The following is a 14,811-nucleotide window of genomic DNA, read 5'->3' on the forward strand; positions in this document are numbered from 1 at the left end:
GTGTTGCTTTGATTTTTTCATGTTTGGGAAATCCTTGAATCTCCAATAGATTTATGATAAATAAATAAATGATAAATGTTTAGGCACTCCTTTTGGGAGTGCCTAAACAACACAGTAAATCATCAAGTCAAGTTTATCTGCCTAGCACATTTCAAATGTTCATTGACTACATTTGTAGTAGTTGGTAACTCCACCCTGCTTAAGGGAACACAATGCTCGACAAATTAGCTAGCTATTAATTAGCTTGTTAAAACTATATACATGGTTTTTCCTTTTACAAAAAACCCCCCAAAATATTTCTAATGTTTCGTATCGGTTGCAGTTTTTGCGATACCTCTTACTGCCACTGTGTGTCACTGTTTTCACCCACACTAGAAATATGTTTCATAACAAAACGTCACATCCTCTGACCGCTGCTAAAGGTAATTCATTTAAGTTACAAATGTTTTTCTGTATTACTCTACATTTTAAGGTATTTCGATACTTCAGTTAAATACATATGTTTCTAAACCTATAAAATCCAGCCCATTACTTAGTCAATGTGCCTCCTGCAGTGTATCGGGGCTACTTCAGTGTCATCCAGCTGTTAGCTTCCAAGCAATAATATATTCGTATTTATTGTGTGACAGATTAAAAAGCGTATCAGTTTTAAGGTTGTTTCGTGTCATCAGTCAGTATTGAGTCAGACCAGACATTCATGTTTGTTCATGCTATCTCCTTTAACTCGATTTGGCATTAACCGAAGAAAACCCATTACATCCAACCACATCAGGGTGCATGTTTTTATAAATATAAGGTCGAGTTAACGTTGAGTGACATGAATCAGTTCAGTATAAAGTAAATAAGCCTTAGATGGGTTTTTTATTTATTTATTTATCATAAATTATTTATTTTTGGGAGATGTAATCACAGCAGGCTTAAAGTGTTGGTTCAGGATGATAGGGGTGCTTGTTTAGCTTACAGTGAAAAATAATTGGGGCATAGCATATTTCTGTTAAGGTTTATTGTGTAAAACGAAGATGAGGTAATTTACCAGAGAAATTGCAGAGATGGGTTGAGTCTTCTCTGGTTTAATGGGGCGTAAGAGTCCCCCACCTGATGCTCAGATCAGGAAGGTGACTGAAAGGAAGCTATTCCACAGTGAATTGAGCTTTGCTGTCTCTTCTAGTCCATGGTCACTGCTGAGAAAGACTGATTCAGATCTTTGGTCACATGTCTTGCCCAACAACACAAGATGTGTGAAAACTGGAAAAAAAAAAAAAAAAAAAAACACTATCTGTGGAGCGAGAAAAATTAACAAAGTCCAAACCTTGTTAAAGAGAAAGAACAAAACACAGCTTTATTTCACATCTGCACAGATGGAGAACTCCGAAGAGATCTAACTAGGCAAAGGAATCACCTCTCTATATATACTGTATACTGTCCTTCTCCCACAGACATCACCAACATTCCCAAGGAGCTTATCAGATTAATACACATGCAGAGAAAAATGCAACCTTCAGTTAAAAATGGGTTTCAGACAGAATATTCTGTGCCTAATAATAATCGCTCAGCCATCGGTCTGGTCTGTCACTCTGCAAGGTTTGACAACTATTTACTTATCGCCTGTTGCTAAGCTTCTGACACACTAAGGCAAACTGTACTGTGTAGCTGTGAAGGCCAAAAGAGAAACAATGACTCTGTAAGCCTGAGTAAGATATAATAAACTGATTAAACATTGTAAGATTAATATTAAATAACTTCTAATAAAAGTAAACACACTGCGAATAATTATTTTATTCCACACTATCTATCACTCTTTTTAAGGAAAAGCTGCTTTAAAGCAACAGTTGAAAAGCTATTTATATAACTCGTGTGCAGGTGAATGACATGAAGAATAGAAAATTAAATAAGAAAGTAATAAAAACAAACAGTGCCAAAAAGGTAAACAATACATACAATAAAGTCAATGATAAAAGGCACAGAATAAACAATGACCGGTCTTGCTCTCTGGATATTGAAAGACGGCTTAAAAAGATGAGTTTTTAACAGAGATATGAAGTCATTTAAAGATCTAGCAGACCACACCGAAAAATGGAGACTGTTCCAAAGCCTAGAGGCTGCAGCTGCAAAAAAAGAGAAAAGAAAAAAATATATAAAAAAAAAAATCTGCAACTCAACAGACATGCTGCTCACGCCTCTTAACAGGCCAACCGACTACTTTTAAAAAACAGTACTTAATTATAGAGCTGCACAATGTATCACATATATATTGTGCAGCTGAAATAATATAAGTGTATGCCACATGTACCTATCACGTGGCTACACAACAATTTGTTTCAGCAATAGATTGACTGAAATTTTAGAAATAAAGTACTTTTATCTAGATTTAACATGTTGCATGTGCTATAATTATATATATATATATATATATATATATATATATATATATATATATATATAAAAAAAAACAGTATTACGTACAAAAGGTAAGATTACAGCCAGCCATCATTTTTTCTCTACAACATATTGGCTCCGTAATCCTTGACTTCATCTTTCTGCTCCGTTCTACGTCTTTTTTCCTAAAATGTTGAAGGTCCATTAAAGATACATTTGGAAAGAGGTGAATGGTGACAATAAATGTCAATTTTCTTGTGAATAATACCAGCTCATCAAGTAATAGCCAAAGAAAATAATTCAATTTATGTTATTTTATATTCATGTTGTAGTGAATGCAGCATGACTTAAAGTAAAACAGAACTGCAGATAAAATCAGAAAGTCTGTTTATGACCACACCTGTTTGCACCAGCTCTCATGACTGAGCGTCCTCATTTGATTGTTATTTTTATTGTCTTTTATCACAGCAACTGAGCAGCCAGAGGACTTTGTCTCAATGTTGCGGTTGATTGCAACATCCTTGTGCCTCCGATGTCAACATGTCCCACTTTTACTTTCAAACCTCAGGGCATGTTCAACACTCAGCTCTGTGGAAAATCAACAGACTGTGGAAGCTCTTTATGAGCTGTCTGTGGACATCCAGAAAGTTCGGAAACTTAAAGGATGGGTGCTACATCAAAATCCAGCCTACACTAAGGAGGTAGCCAGCCTGCTGAGAGACATGGGTGCCTCGATCCCCATCATCGCTCACATCTTGGCTGTTCACCCTGAGGCCGTCCTCTGTAATCCGGAGCAACTGCAGGCCCAGCAGGAGCTGTGGATGTCTGTCTGTCCGAACCACAGACAGCTGATTGGTATTATTGAGAAATTCCCAGCCTCCTTCTTCTCCGCATCTAGTCACCTAGAAAACCAGCGGAAAAACATTGCTTACTTCCAGAGCCTGAACCTTAACAAGAGGATCATTACCAAACTCATGGCCAGTGCTCCACAGAGCTTCCGCAGGCCTGTTGAGCAGAACCAGCTGATGGTCTGCACCCTCCAACAGGCCTACACGGAGCTGGGTGGCGACGAAGCCAACATGAGAATATGGCTGCAGAAGCTGCTGAGCCAGAACCCGTTTGTTCTGCTAAAGCCGCCGGAGGTGCTGAGGCAGAATCTGCTGTTCCTCAAAGACAGAGGGTTCACCACCAGCGAACTCCTCCGTCTCCTCTCCAAACTGCGGGGCTTCGTCACCGAGCTGAATCCGGACAGCATGTGTCGGACCCTGGCTTTCTCCCAGGAAACCATCGGCTGCTCTGACGCAGAGCTGAGGGAGATTATCCTCAAGTGTCCGGCTCTGCTTTACCATCCAGAATCCACTCTGGCTGAGCGCTTTGAGGGCCTAATCAGCGCTGGGATCAGCATGTCTCAAATCATACAGACTCCAACCGTCCTGGAGCTAACCACGCAGATCGTAAATTACCGTATCCACCGCCTGAAGAGTTTCGGCTACGACGTTAGCACAGGGAGTCTAGACATGATAAACGGCACCAAGAAAGACTTTGAGATGAACTTTGGGAAACTGCAGCTGCGTAGAGAGAGACCACTTTTTAACCCTGTTGCCCCTTTAAAAGGTGATGACTGAGCAGATGTTGGATTCATCAAAGCATGAATTGAAAATAATTCCTTGTAGTACACGGTCTTGATGAGTACTTTTTCATTTGTGCCTGTATCACAATACAGTGTCTTAAATCTGATGGTGTTCTTGGTTTTCCAAAGTGCATCAGATTTGCCTTAAATTATAAATGAAATAGTAACCTGATGTGAATTTTCAAGTCTAAGATTGAACCTGTGTAAAGAGTGAGACTTCCGTTTTGTTCACAGTCACCTAAAGGTAAAACTTAATAATGCAATTGCTTTCAACCTGCTGCCAAAGCTCCAATATTTTGGAATGTAAAGTGAAATAAACCCAATTAAAACATCCTCAGTGGGTTCTGTGTCACTATTTGTGCTATTTTATTTATTTTTTTTGCTTGTTTGGGTTGTGTTTACCATAGAGGAAATTCATTTCAACCTGTAGTTTGGACCAGAATTGTTTTTTATGGCTGCAGCTGTTAGCACTCTTATTTTGAAGGAAAATGATTGGAGGCTCATATCCTAACCAGGGCCTTTCTGCTTGGAGTTTGCATTTCATTAGAAGTTTACATTCATTGGACATAAATTTTTGGCTTTTAAATATGCATTTTAACTTGTCTTCCTCTAGGAAAAACTGATTACCCAACAAACAATTTCAATGAATTTATCAGAGTTTGAAGGAGTCAAAGTAAAGTTTTATAACATCAGATTACGTCAACAACGATTGAGGATGATGGTGGCAGTGTCATACTGAGGGTCAGCTTTGCCAAGAATTCATTCAAATGAACTGTACCAAATCTGATACTAAAAACACAAGTTGTCTAATATTCACCCAGATTTTGTTATGTCTACAAAAGGTTTTTGATTCCTCTGCAACCAAAATGTTGACCAGAATGTAGTTAGGTTGTATCTAGATAATTCACCCTGTTTAAGCAAAATTTATATTCACGTCAATTAAATTGTAGTTGTGAGAAGGGATTGAAGTTGATTGTTGTTGCATTATTCTTCCACATTCAAAAACGAAGTCTTTAATGTGTCTTGATGTGCATAATGAGTGCATTTAAACTTCATTACATCTATCTTCTCTTTTTATATGCGCTGAGTTTAATGCTAAACAACCTTTTACAAAACGCTCGGCTCTGCAAGCTGATTTTCAGTTTACATCTGCCTCAGATTTCAAACCTTTTGAACTTAATCGTTATATCAGTAACTGGCATTAATATGTTGAAAGCTGAAGTATTTTTTGCCTCAGCCACCAGAACAGGGTGATACTTTACTGTAAGCTGCTACTGTAATTGCAGGAAATTATATCTATCTTTTGACTTAGGCATGTGGTTTTCCCAATTAAGCCTAACAGCACCGTGCTGTTATTACAGTGTAAATCTTTATTGGAAGAAATGAAGGGCAAAATGTGATGACAAAAAGACAAACGCAGCGCCTTATTGATGTCTAACAGGTTTTTTTTTTTTTTCCAGACAAAGGCTGGGGGTTTTTTTCCAGTTGAGAAAAAATTTCACAGCTCATTAAAACATCTCACCGTTACAATAACTCCTCATAAAAACTCTGCTTGACATAACAGCGTAATGACAGACGTGCTGAGATGCTGTCAAATGTATTGTTGAGCACAACTGAGGCTTTTCAGCCCATTTTATTTACAGCCGGAGTCTCATCTTTACAGGGCTCTCTGCAACTCTTCCCCTGAGGGAATAAATATAGCCCAGAGTTTTATTGTTGCTCTGCAGATGGAAGGTCTTTATTATAAGCTACTAAAGTGCCATTTAGTTATCGCTTTAATGAACTCAAAATATCAACATAAAATAAGATTTGGGTCAGTAGTGGTTTATTTGAATGTGCTTCCAAGCTTTAATTTAGTGTTTATTTGAACATTAAAGGAATTTTAGACCATTCATGCAAAACTGACCCTTATGTTTGACCCTATTCCTGAAAGAGTTTGCTGTCCCTAAATCTAAGATGCTTCTGAAAAGCTTTTGAGTGAGGGCTGGATGTAAGAAATGGGGGGGAAAAAAGATGTCATACTGTGCATTGTCTACATCAAGAGGCCATGTTATAATGAATCTGCTGTGATGTTTGTACCCATGCAAGGCCCTTGAAACACAAAGTGGCTTTTTAATGAGAGCGAGCTTCTCCTCTAATGAAGCCACGACTTTACGCCCCGAGGTTCCCTCGCTCTCACAACGGGGGGTCATGACTGAGACAGAGGATGTGTGCCTCCAGAGTTGTGCTGTTGGACGTTAACAGCTTCCTCTTCCCATCTGCTGCCTTCGGCATCACTCACTGCGGTCGTGTAGTCAGGACGATAGCCAGCGGGCAGGTGATGCAACACTGAGCGCATCTGGTAATGAAACCAAGCCGAGCAGATGGATGTCTGACCAGAGTTCATTTTTCCAACCATTCACAACATGAGAAGCCTGAGGGGCAACAACATTACCACCAGCACACCGCAGCTGATGTCCTGAAGGTCTCTAATTTTCACTGGCAGTAACTTTACCTCGCTACGCTGATTGTTTATGGTTTATGCCTGTCTTCAATGCAGAGTAATATAAACAAGGAGTTAATCAGGATGAGTCAAGGTGAGATAAGGCCTGAGGTATTACTCACTTGGTGTCCTTTCCTCCTCTGTTGACAGTCAGCTCATTTCATACTAAGCTATTGAACTACTCAGACAAGCCTGAGAGGTTAATATGAGTGCATGTGAATCTTTTTTATTTCATGCAAGCCTAACTTAGTGCATTGCAACAGAAACAGATGAATGTCTTCATGTCCTGATTTGTCCATTTACTTTGTCTGGGGGATTTCTTATTTAAAGTGTCTTTTTCAAACTGCTTACATGGGTAGAAACAAAAGCTGGAATTCAAACTACACACACATTTTCACTCACAAAAGCATGATTAACATTTTGTTGAAAGTGATTTGCATGTCAGTTTTCTCTTTTCCTCTGTGCTCCATCAAAGTGTTTCCATCAGTGTGTCTTAGCTCTCGGTATAGACCAAATGTCACGCATCAGGAAGAAAATACCAGTACAAAACCCAGTTTTTATGTTCAATGACAAAACTAAAATATAATTTTGCATTAAACACCATATGAGATTCTCCCAAAAAATTATTATTCTGTTGCTTTGAGATTGACATAATCTACTCATGATGAAGTTTATCATTTTTGACAAACATTTAAGCTCTTGTTTTTGACATTTGTTGTATTTCTCCGGGTCAGGGGGTCACATACTTTTTCCAATAAATTGGGCTTATTATAGAGTTCTTGAGGTAAATAAAGAAAGAATATGAGCTATTACAAATTGTAGATTTTTAGAGCAGGATCAGATCTTATAAAAGCCTGAATAGTGCAAAAAATACAAATGTAAAGGTTAGTACTGCCCAGAAATAGATTTTGACCCTGGGAAGTAGCATAGTGAGACCCCTAACCTCACTTGCCAAATAGAACATCCCTCCCTGCTGGTGGTACCGCATGGAGTGGACTTCCTGTTGCGTTTCCGCACTGAATCTGTCTGTGTACCAGGAGCCAAGTCCTAATCACCAGCTCTCCTTCAAATCTGGGCGAGGTACTTTGTTTTGTGTGGCTGTCAAGATAAAGATGCATAAATTGCTTTTAGTCAGACTTAATTTTTACTGATTACAAACAGAGCTGAGCCTTGGACAGAGCTGAGGTCCATCTTTTTTTCCAGAATTTAAACATAAGTGATCTACTAAAAAGTCAAGAGGGAACCAAACATAATCAGGTTTTTCATAAAAACTCGGATAAATTCATTAAACTGTGCTAGTGTATTTATTTATTTTTGCCTGTTTTACCTTTTTAACTGCTTTACCTCTGCATCGCAGATGAATGCAGATGAACCAAATGCATTCATAGACAGACTCGGAGACACTAAACCATTATACCCAGGAGTGCCGAGCAAGTGCAAAGTGAATGCATCTGCAAGTCTTAATAGTCATGTTTGAATGTGCTTGTATTTAGTGCACTCTGTGTTGAAAATATGGTGCAGATATGATGCAGATAGGATGTGAAAAACATGCAAAAATAGAACAAAATGCATTGCTTCCTGGAAATGTGTTGGGTGGGGGAGGGGGGGAACAAATTTAGTGTAAAAATGGATGATGGCGCCAAACTTGAAGTGTCGAACGTGTTTTCAACGCGTCTCAAAGGTGCGTTCTCAACGTGTTTCTGGAGAACGCACCTTTAGGAGCACTGGACTGAGTAGTAGTTCATATGACGAGCTCAGCAGATATGAAGTTTCATCTGACTGTTAGCTACTTGCTGCTGCCGCTAGTCTCAGTGTGAGAGGGAGAGATGGTATAAAGCAAAATTTACTTTTAGGAGCTATACATCGTGTCATAATGTTATTCCCTCATCAAAAACATACCTCGAGTGTTGCTTTGACACTCTTCACCATCCTCTTCATGAGGATGGTGAAGAGTGTCTTCAGTTAGAGTGTCTTCAAATTCACTGTAATACAAACTGCTACAAGAGATCTTTCCTGCCAACAACCATCACAATCTACAACACCTCTTTGAAGAATTTGAATAAATGAGTTACAAAATTTAATTTCTCATTGGCATTAATAAATTATTTTTGAACTGAATTTGATTATGCACTGTAAAAAAATTGTAGTTACTACACATATTTACAAAAGAATTTAGTTTTTATTCTTTCTTTTATACATTTAATGTTGAGCAAAGTGGAACTGTGGTCAAATTCCTTGTTTGTGGACAAAAACTTGAATAAAACCGATTCTGATTCCACTTTTGTATCCAAAAGACTTTTCGAATTTGAGTCTTTTAAACTGCTCTTGCCACTGGTTGCCTTGGAAACCAAAAGCACCAGTCAGACTGATCATATCAAAACAAACAACAAACTTGCAAGAACATATTGGACATCTGCCACTGCTGAACGGTAAGTTTGTTTTCTGTAGTTTGGAGTAGAAAATATCTGGGGGTAGTTTTGTGTTTGATGTTTTCATGCTGAAAAAATATGAATAGTCACATAGCTGTACAATTGCAGTTAAAACCAAAGTTTGATTAAATATGACTAATCACATTGAGGAGCATACGGGGCCTGTAGTTGATTTCACTTTGTCATCTCTTTTTGAATTTAGATTTTTTTTTTCTTTTTCGGCCAAACTGGTTTCGAAAGAAAATATGTTCACTTTTCAAAAGAAAACAAGTCTATTTATACGTTTTCTGGCAGCATCTTGTTCTTCCTCTTTCTGATTTTGATGCCTTGTTGTGCTTCAACCAGAGCTGGATCACAAGTGGAAGACATTGAAGCGGATGTCAAGAGCAACAAGAGTGACGAATTTACCAGAGGTCAGTCCTATACAATACAGTCATATTCAATAAATTAGAGTGTGGGTTATGATGAGGCTCAATTGTCAGCTTCAAAGTACCTTCTGAAACCTATGGGTATTAAACTTATTTTTCATTAGACCCACATTTCTGCATTAAGAATGTCTTTTATTGGTCTGATGTAATATTCTATTTTAAATGTCATGTTTTCATCACCTGTAGGCAAAAGGTCTTTGTCGACAGAAATAAGAACTTTAAAACATCAGTTTGTGTGTAATTAGGCTATATAACCAGTTTTACTTGTGCACTGAATTGCTGAAATACATCAATTTTTCATTAATACTCTAATTTGTCAAATGATATTGATATTGTGCTTCATGATTGTAAATCTGCACAATAGTGGATCATGTCAAATATATTTGAAGTTATTAAATCTGGACTAAATTACCCCAAATAAAACCAAGATTGGGCGTATTGAACGAGATTTGTCTCCCCCTCATACAAGATGTTATGGAAAATCTTTCATTCTGTCTTGTACAATCATGATTAAATGTTTTTACTATATTTCTTTTTCTGTTTCTCCTGATTTGGCTCCTCAGAATTATAGTGGCATCAACAGGAACAAAATCCACGATGAGTTTAAGAGCAGAGCTGATGACAGAAAACATGACGAGCCATCCCATTCTGCTGAGGGCAGACTGCAATTTGGGAGCCTTTCAACTTTTCCTAAACAGGTTACCAAAACTGGAAAGACTTATATCCGTGACAGGTGTGAGAATAATTTCCTTAAGAAAACACATTCGATAGTCCATCAACAAATCCACACCGCGTCGTCTATCCCAAGCAAATGTGCACTTTCTGTCCTCTCCGATGGCACCATCTAGTGGCTTAAACGACCAACTACAACCCGATTGTAAAGGAACATTTTATTCACACGGAAAGAAACATCGACTTGTAAATTGATTTTTTTAGTTAGAAGAATAACACCTGCTTGTGTCTGAATAAACGATCTCAAACAGGAATACACAGGGTGAAATAATAATAATAATAATAACACTAAAACATGTTCTATTCAAAATAAATTGCAACATTTGCCCACATCTGTTTAAATCATTTAATACAAGTTGAATTATGTGTGTAACTCCCCAAAGTATCAATCAGTTAAGGGGAAAAACCTACAGAGTGACACACATTTCCATCGTTGGTGCGGAAGATTTTTATGCAAGGACAATACAAAGACCCAAAGAGTTAAAAGTTGACAGCTCTGTCCAAGAGGAGGAACTTTTTAATACCAGAGTCTGTCCAAACACATTGAAGAAGACTACAAATCTATGGAAAAAATGTTTTATTCAATTCTAAAATACTGATTGATTCCATAGATAAATTAAGTGTTGTAACTTATTTCATTAATTAATTGTATGTACTTTATGCAATATTAAAATACAGTATTAAATTGCACAAATTTACTGTGTAGTGTGTGATGAAAGTTATATTCTTTTCAATTCAATGTGTATTATTTGCTGTCCTAAAACTCCACAGTTTGGTTAGGATATGATTCACCAAGGAGTATAAAGATAAGTTTGCTAAAAACCTTTTCTGCTTCGTTTTTTGCAATTATTTCAATTGTTTTTTCATCTAGAAGGCATCATCCGTCTTCTTCTTGAAAACTTGGCATTTGAACCTAATCCCATTCTCCTCTTGAATTTCACTCGGTACATCTGGAAATCTTAGTTGGAAACAAATGAAAAACAAGTGAGTCAGGTATGTCATACATATATATATATATATATATATATATATATATATATATATATATATATATATATATATATATATAACTTATATAGCAAAAGCTTTGCTAGTGAGTTGTGTACACACGCACACACACACATATATATAATACCTACATGTTATAAAAACTCAAAAAGAAGACCTCTATAAAAAGATTTAAATCTAACGCAGATTACCATCTTTGTACAAGATTTACTCTGAAAATGTTCCAGAGTAAATAAAAAAAAAGGATTTGAAATGATCATTGTTTTTAGGAGAGTTGTCCAAGCCAACCTGACCATTATTGAAAAATTATTCATAACCCATCAAACTGCCAAAGTCCATTTCTGAATAGGTAAAAACCACAAAATGAATGTTTTTGGAGTGGTGTAGTTAGATCCTGTTTGGGTCGATATTAAAAAGACCTTCCATGCTTGAAACTCTGAAATAGGATTATTCTTTAAAGCAAAGTAACTCAGGATGATACCAAAGCAATGTAAAACACTTAGTCAATTATAAAAAGCATTTAATGGCACTTGTTGCTGCCTGAAGACAATACAAGTTATTAGATTTAGAGGGCACATTTTCAAATTTGGGCAGGTTGGTTTAGATGTGGTGTGATGAACATTTGTTTGACAATCTAAAACATTTCAGTGTGGCACAAAAACAAAACACACCTGCAAATACATTTTCACGGAATGAAGTTTCTGATTTGCATTAAGTGATAATTTACTATTTCTTAAAATAGGAACAAAATCTAACTTTGATGAACACATTGTTAGTAATTTGCATTTCAGATTTATTCTATTCACAGCAGCAAAGCTCTTCAAAGCTCTGGTTTGGGTCAGCAAATCCTTTTAAGCTTCACTGACAATATTGCTGACTCTTGCTTTCCATTTCTTTGCCACGGGGCCAAATAACTCTGTCACTAAACAGCTTAAATGCAGGCAGGTTTCAGATGTATCGCCCCAGTTTTCAGAAAAGAAAAACAAATGCCCATCAGTTTCAGAATTAGACGAAATCTTACTTTTCCTGTAATTTAAATAATTCTCTGTCAAACTCAGGAAAGAACACATCACAGTCAAAGTCGGCCATGACATCGGTCAGGTAAAGAAGGTCACACCACGGGTGCTTCAATGCATCCTGGTAGGGCAGAGCAGAGCGCAGAAAATCCAGTTACAGTACAAACATTAATCCGTAATACATCACTCAGACTTTGGATTATTAGCTCTGAAATGGTTCAAATAATTTAAACTGATATTTAAAATAAGTCCACACCTTGTTGATTTAAAAACCATTGCAAAACACACAAACTTTAGGGATGGATAGATGGAAAACAAACAAAAAAAAGATCTGTTTATGCTTGGAGAGTAAGCTTCCATTTTATCCTAAACAACAGAATAATGCGCTTGTTGTTGTTGTTCTGCCTGTCTGCTAGTGTTCTCTAAATCACAGTTTCTGTCTTTATTCTAGTTGATTAGAAAAGGAATTTTGGCAAAGCCGGGATTTATGCAAGACCGGATAAATAATTCAATCATTTATAACAAGAGGGAATTTCTAACAATAGGAGGCCAAAAAAAGGGAGGAAAGAAAGTTAGATAAGCACGTTCTTGAAACAAATTCAGCGTAACACGTGCCTAATTTTCACCACTCGCTAAAACATCAGCAATGCAACTCAAATATTTTCTAAACACAACAGGAAAAGCCTCATGCAAGTTAATTATTGTAATTAAACCCCTTTCAATCAATTCCTTTTGGCTTAGAACTGTGCTAGGACATTGCAAATGCTAAATACCTCAGAGCTACAAGATGTGCATCATTCTGCCACGAGATGGCGCCACCTATTATTCTAAGTGTTTTATTTGCACTATATTTAGCATATTGTCAATCATAATTCTGTTCATCGGAGAACTACAATTCACTATACTAACATCAAAATGATGAAACTTTGAGGCCATTCTGGAGACATCATTGAGTTGCTATGTTCCAACCTTGTTTGAAATATAAGTATTGCACTTTACTGAAACTAACTATACTTAGTTGCAGTTGTTGTGTTGATTCTGGGCCAGTTTGTAGAAAAATATAACAAATGCATTATATTAAAGTATCTTAAACTTGTTCTACTGTTAAAATATGGATCAGGTTGATTCACCTCATAGACCTGCGTCCCACCAAGAATCCAGACGGTCTCTATTATGTCAGACAGGGGAGGCTGAGCAGCCAGGCGGACAGCACTTTCAAAGTCTTGACACAAGAAGTGGGCATGATCTGGGGCAGAGCTGTGAGAAAAATTAATTCACAGAAATAAGGAAAAGAAAAAAGTGAGTAGTTTGTTTATGAAAATCAGGCGTTTTTGCTAAAGCTCATATTGCTACATATAACTGTAGGTGTTTGTGTAGCATACCCACCTCAATGTTTTACTGAGCACTACATGCAGAGAGTTGGCCAGTGGAAACATATTTTCGGAATGGGAATTCCAGCAGAGCCGCCCCCAAATCAGCAAATTCATGTTACCTGTAGAATAGCAGAATATGACCTAAAAATGTGTTCAAGCTGGAGCCTTAAAACTATTTTCTTGAAGTAACGTTGAGCACTACCTGGTCGCGACACTCTTGTGATGGTGTTCAGAAAGTACTGGAATTCAGATCTGTGGATATCATAGTTTCCACAGTTAGGCCAGAAACATTTAGTTTTTGCTCACTGATTCCACATACTGATGTTTTTCCACATGCGGAAAATAGGTGGAAAGGAAAACAATAACGGCTCCACTTCCTTCACACACAGGACACCAATTTAACAACTGCACAGAGTTGCTCATAACATACTCTATGTGATGCTGGGATGCCTTTAGCCTTACAAATTAAGGTACAACGTTATCATCAGCGTATACACTTATAATTCTTAGAGAGCTTTGCAGCCAATCTCCTACAGCTGCTATGAGTGACTGTACAGAACCTTTTTAGTTATCCATAAGTTTCTACCATTTCTTTACATTTTGCTGCTATTCCCAAGTTCATTGACCAGTATATAACTTATTCTTTAACATCCATATGGCTGTGTGGATTAAGCAACTTCACCACAGAGCTTAACTAATGCCATACTCGTGATTATTCAGTACCAGAATTAGAGCAGACTGCGTCATTAACTTTGGAATACTGATAAAAATATAAAGGATCATTCTAGTAAAATTAATTAAACTTCAACAAATGAACAAAAGAAATTTTAAGTAACTGTTACGCTTTGATAAAACTCATACTAATGATTATTAAAACAGTATACGCCTTTTTTTACGTAGAAAAACAGTAAGAGCTACGTTTTTCTTTAAATTTGTCATTTTTATTCTATAGCATTACAAAGTCAAAAATCGAGCAGACTTGAGTACATAATACAATGTGTATGCAGCTGTGTTAAGCTGCTATTCTCACGGTAAACTCCAGGGCAGCGTCCCGTCTTTCCCCATTCCCATGTTGTTGCAAATCGCCGCTATGAGCTGAACAGGTTTCTTCCGCACCGTTTCCCGATCCTTCTCCATCTCCAGCAACAGGCGGTGTAGAAAATCTCAACCAGGAAGCAGCGCTGGTTGGAGGTCTGCAGCATGAAGCTGCATGTGTGCGAGTTGAACATTTTTATTGAATTTGCGCTGAGCTGTCCCCGCCCACCGAGCGGCTGCTGCCATTGGACACGGTGCAGCATTTCCTCGTTTTTTGTTGTCACAAAACCGTAACCGAGTGA

At 37.4% G+C, this 14,811-nt stretch overlaps 3 protein-coding genes across 4 annotated transcripts in view; 2 read left to right on the forward strand and 1 right to left on the reverse strand.

The window, feature by feature from the left end:
* Positions 1–14,811, forward strand: part of amn1 (antagonist of mitotic exit network 1 homolog (S. cerevisiae)) — a 213,512-nt gene that overhangs the window by 116,052 nt on the left and 82,649 nt on the right. The window lies entirely within an intron of this gene.
* Positions 388–13,130, forward strand: LOC116734458 (transcription termination factor 2, mitochondrial). Of its 2 annotated transcripts, XR_004342224.1 has the most exons (4): positions 388–422; positions 2,845–4,124; positions 6,020–6,021; positions 13,120–13,130. XR_004342224.1 is itself a non-coding variant. In XM_032585891.1 (2 exons), exon 2 carries the CDS (start codon positions 2,874–2,876, stop codon positions 3,999–4,001), a length of 1,128 nt encoding a protein of 375 aa, XP_032441782.1. In that variant the 5' UTR covers positions 388–422; positions 2,845–2,873; the 3' UTR covers positions 4,002–4,343. The 2 variants fall into 2 exon arrangements, 1 of the variants encoding a protein (XP_032441782.1); XM_032585891.1 differs by lacking the exons at positions 6,020–6,021; positions 13,120–13,130 and having other exon boundaries at positions 2,845–4,343.
* Positions 10,221–14,687, reverse strand: LOC116734499 (dihydrofolate reductase-like). Its single transcript, XM_032585943.1, has 6 exons — positions 14,505–14,687; positions 13,677–13,726; positions 13,488–13,593; positions 13,232–13,358; positions 12,107–12,222; positions 10,221–11,035 (listed from the first exon to the last, which is right to left on the reverse strand). The coding sequence occupies exons 1-6, from the start codon at positions 14,609–14,611 to the stop codon at positions 10,945–10,947; spliced, it is 597 nt and encodes a 198-aa protein (XP_032441834.1). The 5' UTR covers positions 14,612–14,687; the 3' UTR covers positions 10,221–10,944.

The sequence above is a fragment of the Xiphophorus hellerii genome, chromosome 2, assembly GCF_003331165.1.
Source record: "Xiphophorus hellerii strain 12219 chromosome 2, Xiphophorus_hellerii-4.1, whole genome shotgun sequence".
In the NCBI taxonomy this organism is placed as follows: Eukaryota; Metazoa; Chordata; class Actinopteri; order Cyprinodontiformes; family Poeciliidae; genus Xiphophorus; species Xiphophorus hellerii.

Coding starts and splice junctions, on each gene's coding strand:
- LOC116734458 (XM_032585891.1), top strand. CDS start 2,874: ATGTTGCGGTTGATTGCAACATCCTTGTGCCTCCGATGTCAACATGTC.
- LOC116734499 (XM_032585943.1), bottom strand. CDS start 14,611: ATGGAGAAGGATCGGGAAACGGTGCGGAAGAAACCTGTTCAGCTCATA. Junction 13,594..13,676: donor CACAAGAGTGTCGCGACCAG/GTAGTGCTCAAC, acceptor GCTATTCTACAG/GTAACATGAATTTGCTGATT. Junction 11,036..12,106: donor TTATTTAAATTACAGGAAAA/GTAAGATTTCGT, acceptor TTTCCAACTAAG/ATTTCCAGATGTACCGAGTG.